This window comes from Solanum tuberosum, unplaced genomic scaffold, assembly GCF_000226075.1.
Source record: "Solanum tuberosum cultivar DM 1-3 516 R44 unplaced genomic scaffold, SolTub_3.0 scf00076, whole genome shotgun sequence".
Lineage (NCBI taxonomy): Eukaryota > Viridiplantae > Streptophyta > Magnoliopsida > Solanales > Solanaceae > Solanum > Solanum tuberosum.
Window position 1 is genome coordinate 398,801 of NW_006239000.1, and position 13,545 is coordinate 412,345.

At 35.3% G+C, this 13,545-nt stretch overlaps 1 protein-coding gene across 4 annotated transcripts in view; it reads right to left on the reverse strand.

Annotated features, from left to right (window-relative positions):
- Positions 1–12,354, reverse strand: part of LOC102586583 (uncharacterized) — a 13,590-nt gene extending 1,236 nt beyond the window's left edge. Inside the window, exons 1-9 of one of the 4 annotated variants that reach the window (XM_006345994.2) lie at positions 12,275–12,354; positions 9,719–9,882; positions 8,211–8,724; positions 7,753–7,900; positions 7,118–7,228; positions 5,006–6,059; positions 2,996–3,205; positions 2,076–2,145; positions 909–1,093 (exon numbers count right to left, since the gene is read on the reverse strand). In XM_006345994.2, the coding sequence (XP_006346056.1) occupies positions 921–1,093; positions 2,076–2,145; positions 2,996–3,205; positions 5,006–6,059; positions 7,118–7,228; positions 7,753–7,900; positions 8,211–8,724; positions 9,719–9,882; positions 12,275–12,329 (2,499 nt within the window). In that variant the 5' untranslated portion in view covers positions 12,330–12,354 and the 3' untranslated portion in view covers positions 909–920. Of the gene's footprint in view, positions 1–908; positions 1,094–2,075; positions 2,146–2,995; positions 3,206–5,005; positions 6,060–7,117; positions 7,229–7,752; positions 7,901–8,210; positions 8,725–9,718; positions 9,883–10,960; positions 11,177–12,274 lie in introns of those variants that run through there. The other 3 variants (XM_006345996.2, XM_006345995.2, XM_015308139.1) reach the window with 3 other exon arrangements.
- Between the last annotated feature and the right edge of the window lie 1,191 nt (positions 12,355–13,545).

Genomic DNA, 13,545 nt, shown 5'->3' on the forward strand with positions numbered 1-13,545 from the left:
AAGCCCATTTTCCACCAAAAAAAAAAAAAAAACACCCCCCCCCCCCCCCCCCCCCCAATATGCATTATGTTCAGTAGCACAGACATCAGTGGATAGAAACAACAAAAAAACTTGGGAATTCACCAGAAAAACAATTGAAGAAAATTACAACGGGGAAGGAAATGTCAAGAGTTTCCTGTTAAAAGGTGGTGTTCTTTTAGCGGCAATGCACAATAAAAAACCAAAGGACATTCAAGTGTTTTGAGGCAATATGGATCACTGTGGGAAATAGTACGAAGACAGATTTCTGAGCTGCTCAAGGACCCAAGGTATTGCTCACTTTGGCCACTCTGGACCACCGAAAGGCTTTTGCATTCCTCTAGGGTAATAACCCAAAAGGCACCTCAACAGTTGAATCCTTATATGACCCCTAACTTTCCCCTCCCATTATGATGTGAAATTTGCCTAATTTAAGTTTCACAATGAACCCCCTTTCGGGCCTAACAACCAGCTTCTGTGGGCTGTTACACCATCTTTTATGAGAAAAGAAAAAATTGCATCAATGTAAAATACCGTACCAGCAACTGTTGCTGACACACTATATGATGGAAACACTTTATACAAGTCCAGCCAAAAAAAATATATATATTTAGTGGGGGGAAATGACAATAAAGTAAATGCTTCGTAAAAATTAAGATACTGAACAGAAAATTGAAGTATGTGAGCAATCATAACAGAGAATATATAAAGGCTGACAATATTGTATGAAAAACACAAGCATTTCCAAGGATCATTCAACAAAGGAACAAATTATCAGACATACTGCCTGACCAAGAGCACAAGACATCATAATATATATGGAGAGGATCAAGACAAACACTGATAAAAGAGGAGATAAAATTTAAGTAAGTTCTGATGCCAAAACATGCCTGACATGCACATCATGGAGTGTGTACAGCTTTGGACAATTTCCTTCCGCTCATTGGTTGAATCAAGCCAAACTCTTCGTGATGTTGATTGCCGTCTTCTTGGATAGAAGCTCTATCCTTCAAGCACATTTCATCACAGAAGGCCAGTACCGTATCTATTTTTAGAGCCAAACTATCTTTGCCACCTACAAGGCATTAAAATAAACATGAGCACATTGACCTGCAGTAATTTAGTTCAAGTTCATGATACAGCAGTTCAAGACTCCAAGAAACTACCAAAACTTGATGAAGAATCAAGACCCACCACAAGGAAACTTAGCCACCTGATACTATCTCAGTCTCAACCACGCTGCTCCCCTTCACCTCCTAACCACCCTCCAACACAAAGAAGAAAGAATAGGAAGCAAGAGAAAGGAAACCATTTTAGCCCCCCCCCCCAACTTAGGATGGCGCAATTGCTGTAGTTTTGACTTCATTCCAACCATGTATTAAAGGAAGTGTGCAGGTAGGTAGACAACTATCATGAAAACAGTCTAGCCATGATGAATCTCCTAAAAGGTTGAATTTGTTAGGACATTTCCACTACACATCACGTCAGCTTGGAATAAAATGGGTCTAAAAGGAGATACGAAGGCTGCAGATACCCAAAGTCAGAAACAAATGTATCAAGAATTTGTGTGTTTGGACTAATAGTTGTACTCTTGATAGGATGGATAAGTATGTGGGGATGCTTCTTTGCTCCATTTCCTAGTGACTTGCTGGATTTTTGGTTTTCTTTGATGGATAGAATTCCTCTTTCCGTCGGAGATGATGGAAGTGGATTTTTTAAACTTATTAGGGGAAAATATGTAGTATTTGGAGCGAGTGGTGTAGTTTAGGTCCTGTAGTCTTTTCTGTACCATCTTGATACCATTTTTAATAAATATCCTTACTTACAAAAAAAAAAAAAAAGGAGATACAGAGGCAACTAAGTTAGGAGGGAAACTTAGTTCATTCACATTATATTTCTTTAAGGAGAATCAAACAAGAGAGGGGGAGGAAAAACAAACAACAAGCAGAAGATTTTTTTTTTTTATCCATACAGTACCAAGCCATGTGAAAAGAGTAATGCTAGCACAAACAACTGAAACAAAACGAAGCTACTAAAGCCTCAGATAGAAATCATACCATCTAAGATTCTCTCAATAGTTTTATCACATGAAGCAATTTCATCTCCAAGTTTAAGTTGTTGATCATACTGCCAAGAAATGAATGCAAATATTACTGAGAACCAAATAAAGTGTAGGCTCCAGTGATCAGATTAAAAAAGTTACTCCACAGAATTTCAATATTGGAAATGAGAAAACTAATAGTAAATTAGTTCTTAAAGCATAAGAGACAGAAAAAGGAAAAACCCACAAGACTTTTGACCCATTAAAGGTGCATAACAAATTACTGACTACATTTTGAAGGATGAAATGCTTGATACATTGACACAAGTTTTAAGTGGTCAGGTTTGGAAAATATACATCATAGTCTTCGTCTTAAAACAGTCCAACTTAAGGAACTAAGGGTGAACTTAGTTTCTAATTTTGGATTAAACAAAAGTAAGATGAAAAAACAATGAATTAAGATAGATTAAAATACTTAAGAAGATCGAAGGGAACGGAGAAACAAATGTGGCCTTATAAGTAATATATGGCCACTTTTGTTTCTCCGTTTTCCTTCGATCTTCTTAAGTATATTTTAATCTATCTTATTTCATTGTTTTTTCATTTGACTTTTGTTTAATCCAAAATTAGAAACTAAGTTCACACTTAGTTCCTGGACGAATTAGAATCAACTTATGATGTACTAGATTCCTTATGAGAAGATTAAGGACTAGGAGCTCATTTTTTTGCTCATCTGGATGTAAATATGGGGGACCACACACCCTTTGTGTAGTTTATTATTAATACACAAAAATGTTACCAGTTCCAAAAAAAAAAAAAAATCCAAACGAAGATTCTCAAAAAAGAGTATGTGTGGTCAAGTGTCTTGTCATTTGCTTAGGGCTATTAGTATGTCTTGACCACATGTACTCTACTTCATACCAAACGTAAAATTACCAGTTTCTGTCGTTTTTGAAGAAGAACTTCAAGGGAACTTTTTGTCAAAGCCTCCTCTTTTGAAGCCAAAACAGTTTGTAAATCGCCTATATCTGTAGATTCATGCTTGCAAGGAACAAGTCGAGCATGTGCCACAGAAATCCCATTTCGATTGGGTGAGATAGTGGAAAGGTTGTCTTTATCAGCCTTCACCTCATCAGCTCTTTCTGCCTGCAAATAAGGTTTGGTATCAATTATGACAACACATGAAGAATGCAGACCCCTCTTCCCATCTCCAGGAAAAAAATTGAAAAAGATAAGGACATATATCAACTTAAGTTGGCACCCAAGGGAGTGCCTAGTGGGCAATTAAGTTGGAGGAGAACCTAGGTTTCAGGTCCAATTCCCATAGCAGAGGCAAAAAACACTATGCCCAAGCCTTGGTGGGTAAAATTACCAAGTACTTGTGTCGAGGTGCGCCCAAGTTGGCCTAGACACCACTATCATCAAAAAAAAGGGCAGCAGTTGTATGTCCTTTCCCAAAGAATATACTATAACCTCCACCACAGAATTCCTAAACCTAGATATCCAATCTAGTCCATCCAATCTTTTTGACTTCTTTTTTTTTTTCAAAAAGGCAAAGTTCATTATTTCTGCCTACTCACATTAAAACCACGATATTTTTCCCTAATCAACTTCTTGTAGTATCTCTTTTACAAGCTACCATTTCATCCATTATCTCAACTCTAAAGCATAATTTCATAAAGCTCAATATAGTAACATGAGGATACTTTTTTTCTTTTATGTCCATGCTAGTTAAGCATTGTAACAACATGAGAAGGGAAGGATTCACTGGCAATGTGGAACACAATCACAAAGATAGCGACACAGGTTTCATATATTGCATGGATTAAGAAGAAAAGATAGGCTTAAATTGGAAATAACACCATTTCAACAGAAGTAAAACAAAATATAAGATAGAAAAGAACCAACTTTTACCGACAACCAGCCGGTTGAGATACCTATCGGCCACAAATAAATTGCCTAGTGAGCTGAAATCCTGAAGCGGCAGACCTCCAACTTTTTTATAAACAATATACTGAAAATCACGTACTATTTATTTGACTAAGCAAAAGCTAAGAAAGCATTTGATTTGTATTATTCGAAGTAAATTGACTTCATTTGCCTAAGTTAGACATTAACATACTCTAAACCTAAAACCCTACACATGGTTACATTATATTGCTCAGAATGCAACCCCACCAAGATCCTTTAAAGCAAGAGAAAATGTGGAGGCCTATACATTCATTTCCAAATATCATTTTGAAGTGCAAATTAACATGTTAGCTAGGGCAAATTAGTTTGTTGGCACATTCATTTTTATATAATGTAATAATGATTGCTAATACCCATAATAGGGAAGTGTTCAAACACTATTGACACCAATGGGATTATACACTTTAATGTATGATAATTTGAAGGGGAAGAGGTCGGAAAATAAAGCATTACAAAGACTAGTTACTTCTATTTGATAAGATCATCAAGTTTTGCTTATAAGCAAAATAACAATAACAACAACTAGATCAAGGTATCAAGTGGATGTCTCCCTTGTACAAGGCTTGAGGAAGACACATTAAAAGAAATAATGTGTATCATCCAAAACCTCTGCTATAATAATTAGCAGTATTACTACTTCTTATTAATGTCATGCCATTATGCTTATTAGTGTCACTACTACTAAATCTATCACTAAGAACTGAAATTCAAGGATGGATTAATGTCTGTTGTTTGGACCCGCAAAGCATACACAAATGCAGAAACTTTTGGGAAAAGAAGAGAAGAGGTCTATTAAAATAAAATTCTGCTATTTCTAGATGAAATTTCTTTCGTTTGAAATATTGATCACTAACTCATCCCAAGTGGGCAATTTCATGAATGCTCTTGAAAAGAGAAAGGGAGGATTAGTAAAAACAAACAAGACTAATGCATCGTAAATCAAAAAATTTTACTACATGAACTGAAATTGTCTACCTTGCAAATTATACTACTTCCAATGATTTCTCCACCACTCTCCCTCGTCCTCTTTTTCTGCTGATGATAAACTTTCTTGATGAGCTCACAATCCTTGCTGTTATTTCCATTTTTGGAGAAGGGAATACATGCATCAATTTCCATCCTCTGAGGCCTAGTAGGAGAACTAGAAAAGTGATGACCATCATTAGTTTTCACCTCCAAAGTTTCAAGATGAGCACCAGCTAACTCCATATCATTATAATCATTGATTTCACAGCCTTTGGTGGACTTCACCAGCTCCTCAGTTTTCTCTTCTGGTGTCCTTGGGTGATTGATGATAGCATGCAGTTCTTTTACAGTTGAATCCTCATAGTCTCTGCTATTTTCATGTTGTACCTTGTTACTTGTATCATTTAAACATTTCAAGTTGACATTAGTTAGCTTATTACCACTGAGATCTACAATTCCTGTATTTTTAATTGAACTACCGCTTCCTGCTTCTTCACTTTTCCATATATTATGGGGGCCACCTACCGCAGTTGCTTCTTGACCAACAGCAGAATGGCCAACTTTTTCATGGCAACCATCACCGTGTTTTGCCTCTGAAATTTCAAGGTTTATCCTATCTGACTTGGTTCCAATTAAAGCTTCATAACTTTCATCAGGCGTCTTTCCTTCAATCTTTTTAACCTTCTCCTCAACGCCCTGGTTTCCATTACTAGCACTTGTCTTTTTGGCTTTACCACTAAATCTCCCATGGGTCCTCACTGTTTCGTGGTGATGATGCAGACCATTTTCCTTCCCAAAATCTTTCTGGTCCCCTGTTTTCCTTTCACACCCACTGTCGGCAACAACTTCTGCACCAAAAGCGTCTGCAGGGTTGACCTTTCTGTCATCCACATCATTGGCCACATTACTGCAAGCACTTTCTGAACCTATAGCAGTCATGATGCTTACATTGCCCGAGTTTTGATCAACCAATGAGATTCTGCTCTCAGAAATTTCTTTTTTACAATTGCCGGTTATATCCTCATGGCTTCTGGTATTTGAGCCCTCCAAACCAAAAACCTCCCTGCATCAATTGCAGTCACATAACATCTTATATCACAAACCAACAATTGGAACACACAAGAACCTGCAGTACAGTAAAATATGCATATGCATACATCTAAACTTGGCTCCCCCCTCCCCCTCCCCCATCTTAACTCAATGGATATACATATTTTGATCAGGTCTATGCACATACATACAGTATATACAGTAAAAGCTCCCAGCATAAACAGAGCTAAAGAGGACTAAATCTTTCACTATAATGCATCATTCAACTGAAAATAGCTCAATCTTGCAAGTAAGTTTGTTATGTACAATTAAGTATATTACCTTAAAAGAAATTTGATGATGAATTAGTACCAACTTACCTAAGTAAATCAGTTGTTTCTAATTCTCAAAAATAAAGTTCTTTACATCCCTAGGGCTTCTAGTGGTAAGAGTGCAGCTTGTGATGTGTGGTTAGGCGCACGTCATGGGTTCAACCCCTTCCACAGACAATATTTAAGTGGAGAAGGGCAGAGGACTGGTTGTTATCTACCAAGTTTCAAACTCAGCACCACTAGCCAGGCATTTCTCAGTTATCAAAAAAAGCTCTCTAAATAAAGGTGGGTATGATGTTCTTTTAGCACCATATTCACAACTAATTTCCTTATCTTTTCCTTACGGTACAAGTCTTGTTCAATGATTTGTTAGGCCTAATGGAATCAAGCAAAAGCACAAAACATAAGTTACTCATATGTTGGCATTTGTCAATTTGATCACACAAAGTTGTTAAGCAACATGTAGACTGCTGCAAGAACAGCTAGGCCCAACCGTCAAGTTCAATTTCAGTATACATGTATCAACTTGAAGAACAAAAACCAAGAATAAGAACTGCATCATAAAGGTTAATATAGTAGTATCCAAATGTACTCAAGCTTCAGAAGGAATGAATGATGTAACTGAAAGTCTTCTATATACCAAGGAACTAAGCAAATATGGCTGAGACAGAAAGACATGTTAAGCCAGGCAGCAATGACTATAAAAGCAAAATCTATTGACAGCTCACCACAAATAAAGGCCAATTGAAATTGAAGGTACCTCAGGAAAAAGGTTGCTATGATATTGGCATAGGGAAGCAGATGAAAGTACTCAACTACTTCTGTAGCAGACCAACTACCAGAACTCCTTTTCACCAATGGACCCTGTAAGCTACTCAGATAAACACTTGTCACTTTTCATTTTTCTAGTAGCAAAAGGTACCAGAATACATGAATTAATGCTATTAACAAATCATACAAGCAATTATGTATATTTACTTTACGTAGTGAATAATTAGAGATTGTTCTTTGACTAAGTTTATCAATGTTAGACTCATAACAACACAAAACGAAACTATAATCTTCAAACTCAGCATATTTAACGCCATAAACCTACTTTGAGTTGCTCTCAAAGTTATACAAATGAGTCTTTGTTTAAAAAAAAAAAAAGTTATACAAATGAATCATTCTGCTGACTAGCAAGATTGTGTCAAAGAAAGTACTAATATTGATGAACTCGAGAAACTATTATATCATTTCTTCACAAAAAAGTAGCAGTATCATCAAACAAATGTGCTATTCTAACATTAGAGATACAAGAGTTCTTGTTGAAATAACCCATCTCTTACACTACCCTTGATTAAAAAAAACAAAAGGTATTTTCTACCCAAAGCAGTTAACATGACAAGAACTAACCTCTCAATAATCTCCTTAACAGAAATTAGAATGTCTTGATTGATTGATCGGGTACTTTGCATAATGTAAAAGCAAGACGCTGTCTTTTCTTTTGTGAGTGAATATACCACATGCTTCTCCAAAGTCACAAGGTCAGTCTTAGAAATACCTGCTCCACATGAAGCAAAGCATCATACATAATAAAATGCTCTCTAAATCAGGACACACCTGTAACTCAAGCAGTTCATTTTATAAACCGGAACAGAAAGATCCAACTGCCTAGGTCAATGTTCTGTTAATCAATTCTTTCTCTGCCCAGGCATGAGAAAACTCTAATTAAGAGGCTTGTCGCTAGCAAAGGCATTCAAAGAACTTAGAAATCAACTTATGACTGCCTGGTTAATATAGAGCTGATTAGGCACAAATTACTTTTGCCGGTCTAGAAATATATTACAAATATAATTCTGAAATTCACGTACCAGTTGCATCCTTGACAGCCAAAAATGCAAGTTGCTGAAAGCCAGAGTCATCATCTTTTTGATCTACTGTCACTGGTCTCATACTGGTTTGCCTCTTTCTTCTCTCCACCGTACCTTCTATTTCAGCAGTGGGAAGCTCAAGACATTTTTCTATGAGAGACCAGACCCCTTCAGTGACAGAACAATAATTCAGAAAACAAGTTTCTTTCTTAGAGTCTAGTAATAAGACAGAAACTTTTGAAATTAGCCATTTGTTGATAGCTGGAACATCTTTTGAGGCATCCAAAGCGCAAGATATGTTGCACGCATCTTGGATTGCTTTTTCAGTCACCGAGAGATCATTGTTCATGTCCTTGGAGGAAGTTAGATCTGATTGGTTCATGAACTTCATATATGACATCAAAGCCGGTTTCAGAGTCATGGCCAACTTGCAAAATGATTCAAAATCTAAATATTGTGCCTGCGAATCTTCCTTCCTCTGGTAGTAGTTGTAAAGTAACACAACAGCATGCAACTGAAGAAGGAAAAAAGGAACAAGGAAAAGAATTCAAAAGTTATCTGGAGATCTTATTGGAAACACTTACAATTTTTTATAAAGTTGCCAAAGCTGATCCATACTTCAATTTTATTAAAAGTTACATGGATTATACCAAAGACTACAGGGGGGCTACTAGAATGTTGGAACAGTGCTGGAGGATTTGCAAGACAGAAAAAGAGGAGGCAAATAGTGCCTCTGTGTGTGTGTGTGTGTGTGGTGACTGTGTGGAAGGAGAGAAACCGAAGATGCGTTGATGATAACTACAACCCTATATAGAAGATCAAGATGAATTGTTTGTTTTTCTTTCACTTTTGGTGTAAACAATTATTGAATGATGTTGAACACTTGAAAGGTACTATAGGGTGGGGAAAATCATTTTTCCTTCTTTGGTGGTCCTTATTAATGACCGTGGATCAAAATTTAAATGATTTAAATTTTACAATTCAACAATAATAAAAAGCAAAATGGTCAAGAAAATAAGATAATAATTTTTATTATTATTATGTCTAATATTTTCCATGCATAGCGCGGGTACCATACTAGTTTACAATAAAGAGCATGACATTGAATGTCTGTACTCTGTACCTTCAACTGAAATAATAGATATATTATATATAGAGATAGAGTTCAAGTCGTATGAATTAATCTTCTCCATTCCAAGAATTTTTCTAAATCGCATTCAACTGGACTAACTTTATATCAGGTTGATAAGAATTGAGAAACAAGATGGAAGTCTGTTCTCGTTATTCAAACACACTGCTACTGTAACTTATCCTCAGAAGTCTTAAACTAACTAGAAGGAATATTTGAAAGGAATAACAAGTTAATAAATGAAGAAAATAAATTGAAATCGGACATGCTTTCTTTTTCAAATGTCAAGGGTCAAAGATCATAACAAAAAGAACACCACGCAATGAGTATACAAGGTAAAGAGAGAACCCGCAAAGGGTGGGAAGAAACCAAAGAAGACCTGTTTGGCTACAGACTGCTGCTGAGAAAGAGTGGGAGGTTCCTTAAAGGCAGACGATTTCAAAGGCAATCGAGGACCAACTAAGTATTCCAGCAATGCATTCACCACTTCTTCTGTAGAAACCAACTCCGGTTCCATAATAAAGCTTTGCCCAGCAAATAAAGCTAATAAAAATAAAGAACCAAAATCAGATACTTCACAATGTGAGTTGCTTCATGGTTTTGCTATTGCACAGTTGTAAAGAGGAATGTAAAACCAAAGTTTCCACACAAAATGCAGAATCATGTTGGAGGGACAGAAAGGCTAGCGAAAGTAAATACAGAATCACTACAACAAGCTCATTGCCTATCTACTACAGCATAAAATATTACGGTAGCTAGAGCAAAATCTCTAGAAAGGAGCAGCTTATTGGGACCACCAAAAAACTAGCGGAATCACTACAATAAGCCCATTGCAATCAACTACAGTACTATAAAAGTAATTACCTAGAGGAAAGGCTCTATAAATGAGCAGCTCATTGGGACCACCAAAACACTCAACACTTTAACCTATATGGGCACATTCAATATGATCCCTTTTGGAAGGATTCGACTGGGTACAAAAAAATTCTCTCCTCGCTAAAGGGCAAGCAGATCAGAGTGCTTTGGGATTTTACAATTCTGAATCTACTTAATGAAAAAACCACAAAAACAAAGTTCTCCACACATATGTCATAGACCCATCATGCAATCAAAGCAAATAAAACTAGTAGTGGTATAGAAGTAGAAAATGAAACACTAGACTCATGAACTTCTCCCCTTTAACTTATTTGGGCAGGTACAATGCTGCCCTTTTTGGCCTTGAGCAATCCTATTCTGGCTGAGTCCCACATGTTCACGGGATGGGAATTTACTCTCCTTAATTATATCACCTTGAGCAATCCTCCTCCCCACATTAACTAGCTTTTAATTGAGTTAGGGCCAAGATTGCTTCAGGGTTTTACAATTCTGAATCTACTTATGAAAACCCACAAATACAAAGTTCTCAAACACAAATGCTACAGATCCAATAGATAATCATGCAACAAAAACAAACAAAACTAGTACCAGAAAAAAGTAGAAAAATGAAACCAGAACAAACATCCAGTTGCATACAAATTTCAAGGTACAGAAAACCTTTCACTTAAGAGATGAACAATAACAAACAAAGTTCTCCACACAGAATCATGCAACAAAAATAAAAAATAAAAATCAGTTTCCATACAAAATTCAAGGTACAAAAACCTTCTGCTGAAGAGACTAGCAACAATCGCAGAGGGAAACTTGACCTTCTAGTTCTAGCAGCAGTTTTCGTTGAAACCCTTGGTTTGATTAAAGTGTAGAACTACAGAATAATCAGATTTTCTGCATATTTTTGCAGTTCATGCATCCTATTTAGCGTTTAACTTTTTTTGCTTAAAATACCATATTAAATTCGTAAGGCCCGTTTGGACATGTTATCCCTATGAAAGGGGAAAACTGTACAAAATGGACTCAATCTAATATATTTATTTTGATTGGATCCACAGCCCAAACTATTTATGTGACTGCCTCTTATTCTATTCATTGAACCACTACTCATACCATCGTTGTATATATATATGGTATCCATATATTCTGAGGTATCAAGTAGTAATTGAGTTATCTTTTCACTTAAACACGGTCTCTTCTTCCTCGATGCCATTAGGTATACATATATACTAGTGATATCAAGAAGTTAATTGAGTAGTGTTTTAATAGTATCAAACAGTAAACGTGATTAGTAGTAAAAAACATAGAGGTATGAAAGTAAGGAATAATCACGGTAAATAGTTTCCCTTTTCTTCCGTACAAGTGTTCTTTTCCCTATATGAAATTAAGTTGAAAAATTATAAGTTGTAATTTTTCTCATAAACATAAAAATTATTCAAGTTGTTAAAAAATATATTTTCATACAGTCTTACTGAATAAGCAAATTAGTTCACAAGCAAGATATATGAATATTTTAAAGTATTGCATTCAGAATTGTAAAACCCTGAAATATCAAAAAAGTCCTAAAATACTTAATTATTTGATGAATTTCCTTATGATTTACCTTTTATTTGTTAAGCCATTGACTAAAGAAATATTGCGACTTGTGAGGAATGGTAGATAATTTAGTTCATAATTAGGATATTTTAGAATTTTAATCAAGATTGTAACATGAATATTAGCCCCATCTTTTATGGGGTATACATTGTATCAAAATTTTCATATAAAATTAATATCGATCTTAGATAATTTCTTTAATGAAATGTGAAATAAAATTCATTTCAAAATTTACTAAAGTTCAATGTACCCATTACCCAATTCACTCACTTGATTAAATTTGAATTTGCACAAATTCTTAAATAGAAAAAAGAAATTGATTTTGACAAACATGATAGAATTAAATTTGATGGGGACAATCACAAATATTCATTTCATAAATGTTAAATGATCGAAAAACACAATTACAATGCTCATATAAATAGGAAACTTGTATAATAATGTGAACTACAAATGAAAAGAAGGTACATACGCTTAGGCAAATCAATAACTAGTCGAAGACGACGTGAATTGCGTTTTCTTCTCATTTTGCTTGACGGCTCACTCTTTCTGAAAATGTTTTTTAGGTTAATCATGACTGGGAACGTCTCGTATTTATATATTATAAGTCTTAGGGTTAGGCATGATAATAAGGCGGAGCAGGACGGGTTACATCATTTGCGGGGCAGGACGGGTTAGAACTTTTGCGGATGCGGAGCAAAGCGGGTTCAAATATAATTTTTCAAAATTCACACGGATCGGGTTGCAGGTTATGAATAAAAAAATCTAATTTCGTAATTTCACATTAATTTTTGTACTAGTTTTGCATCAATTTGAGATTTTCTTTTTTCTTCAAATAAAAAAGTGTTTTAATGGCCCAAAAATTAGAAAAAAAGAAGTAATAAAATGATATTACATCACTATTGCATTTAATATTTTGTTTATTACCTCGAATTCAACCAATTTAAACTATCAAAAAAAAAAAAACTATTAAAACATATTTATTTTAACAGGTAAACAAAAAGTAAGCAGTTAACAAAATTTGACTTTTTTGGTTAAAAAATTATTGTTTCTAGTATTTGAAATTTCTTACAAATTTCACAAAGCGGGGTGGAAACAACAAATTGTGCTATGTGGGACGGGGCGGGTTGAAATCTTAGTGGGTTTATGCGGATTTACCCCGCAACCGTTCTGCCCTACACCATTGCCATCCTATTTAGGGAGTATTTGGTATGAAGGAAAATGTTTTCTTGGAAAACAAGTGGACTTTTAACTTATTTTTCTCATGTTTGGTTGGTAATTGAAAAATATCTTTTATTTTTGGCTTGGGACTAGAAAATACTCTTTAAATAAATAATTTCTGACCTGAAAATTAATATAATTGATCTAGGACTCAACCTTAACATCCGAGCAAGGATGAGATCCCGAAGATCGTTACAAAATTTGATCCTGAGATTTGACTTAGAACCTGACCCAGACTTTCGATCCTGAAATATTTTTCAAAAACAATTTTTTTTTTTTAAATAATTAATCAGGGGGTGGCATTTGGTGGATGGTTGGGGTAGAGGTAGGGGGTAGGCGTAAAAATAGAAAATTTTAAATATTTTTCAAATTTTATTTTATTTTTTTACGGGAAATGGTGGGGTGGGGGGTTTAAAAAAAATTGAAATGTTTTTCAATTTTTATTATTTTTGTTTGGAGGAGGGGGGGGGGGGGGTTTGGGGGGGGGAAAAAAATTTTGAAAATTTAAAATTTTTTTTTTTT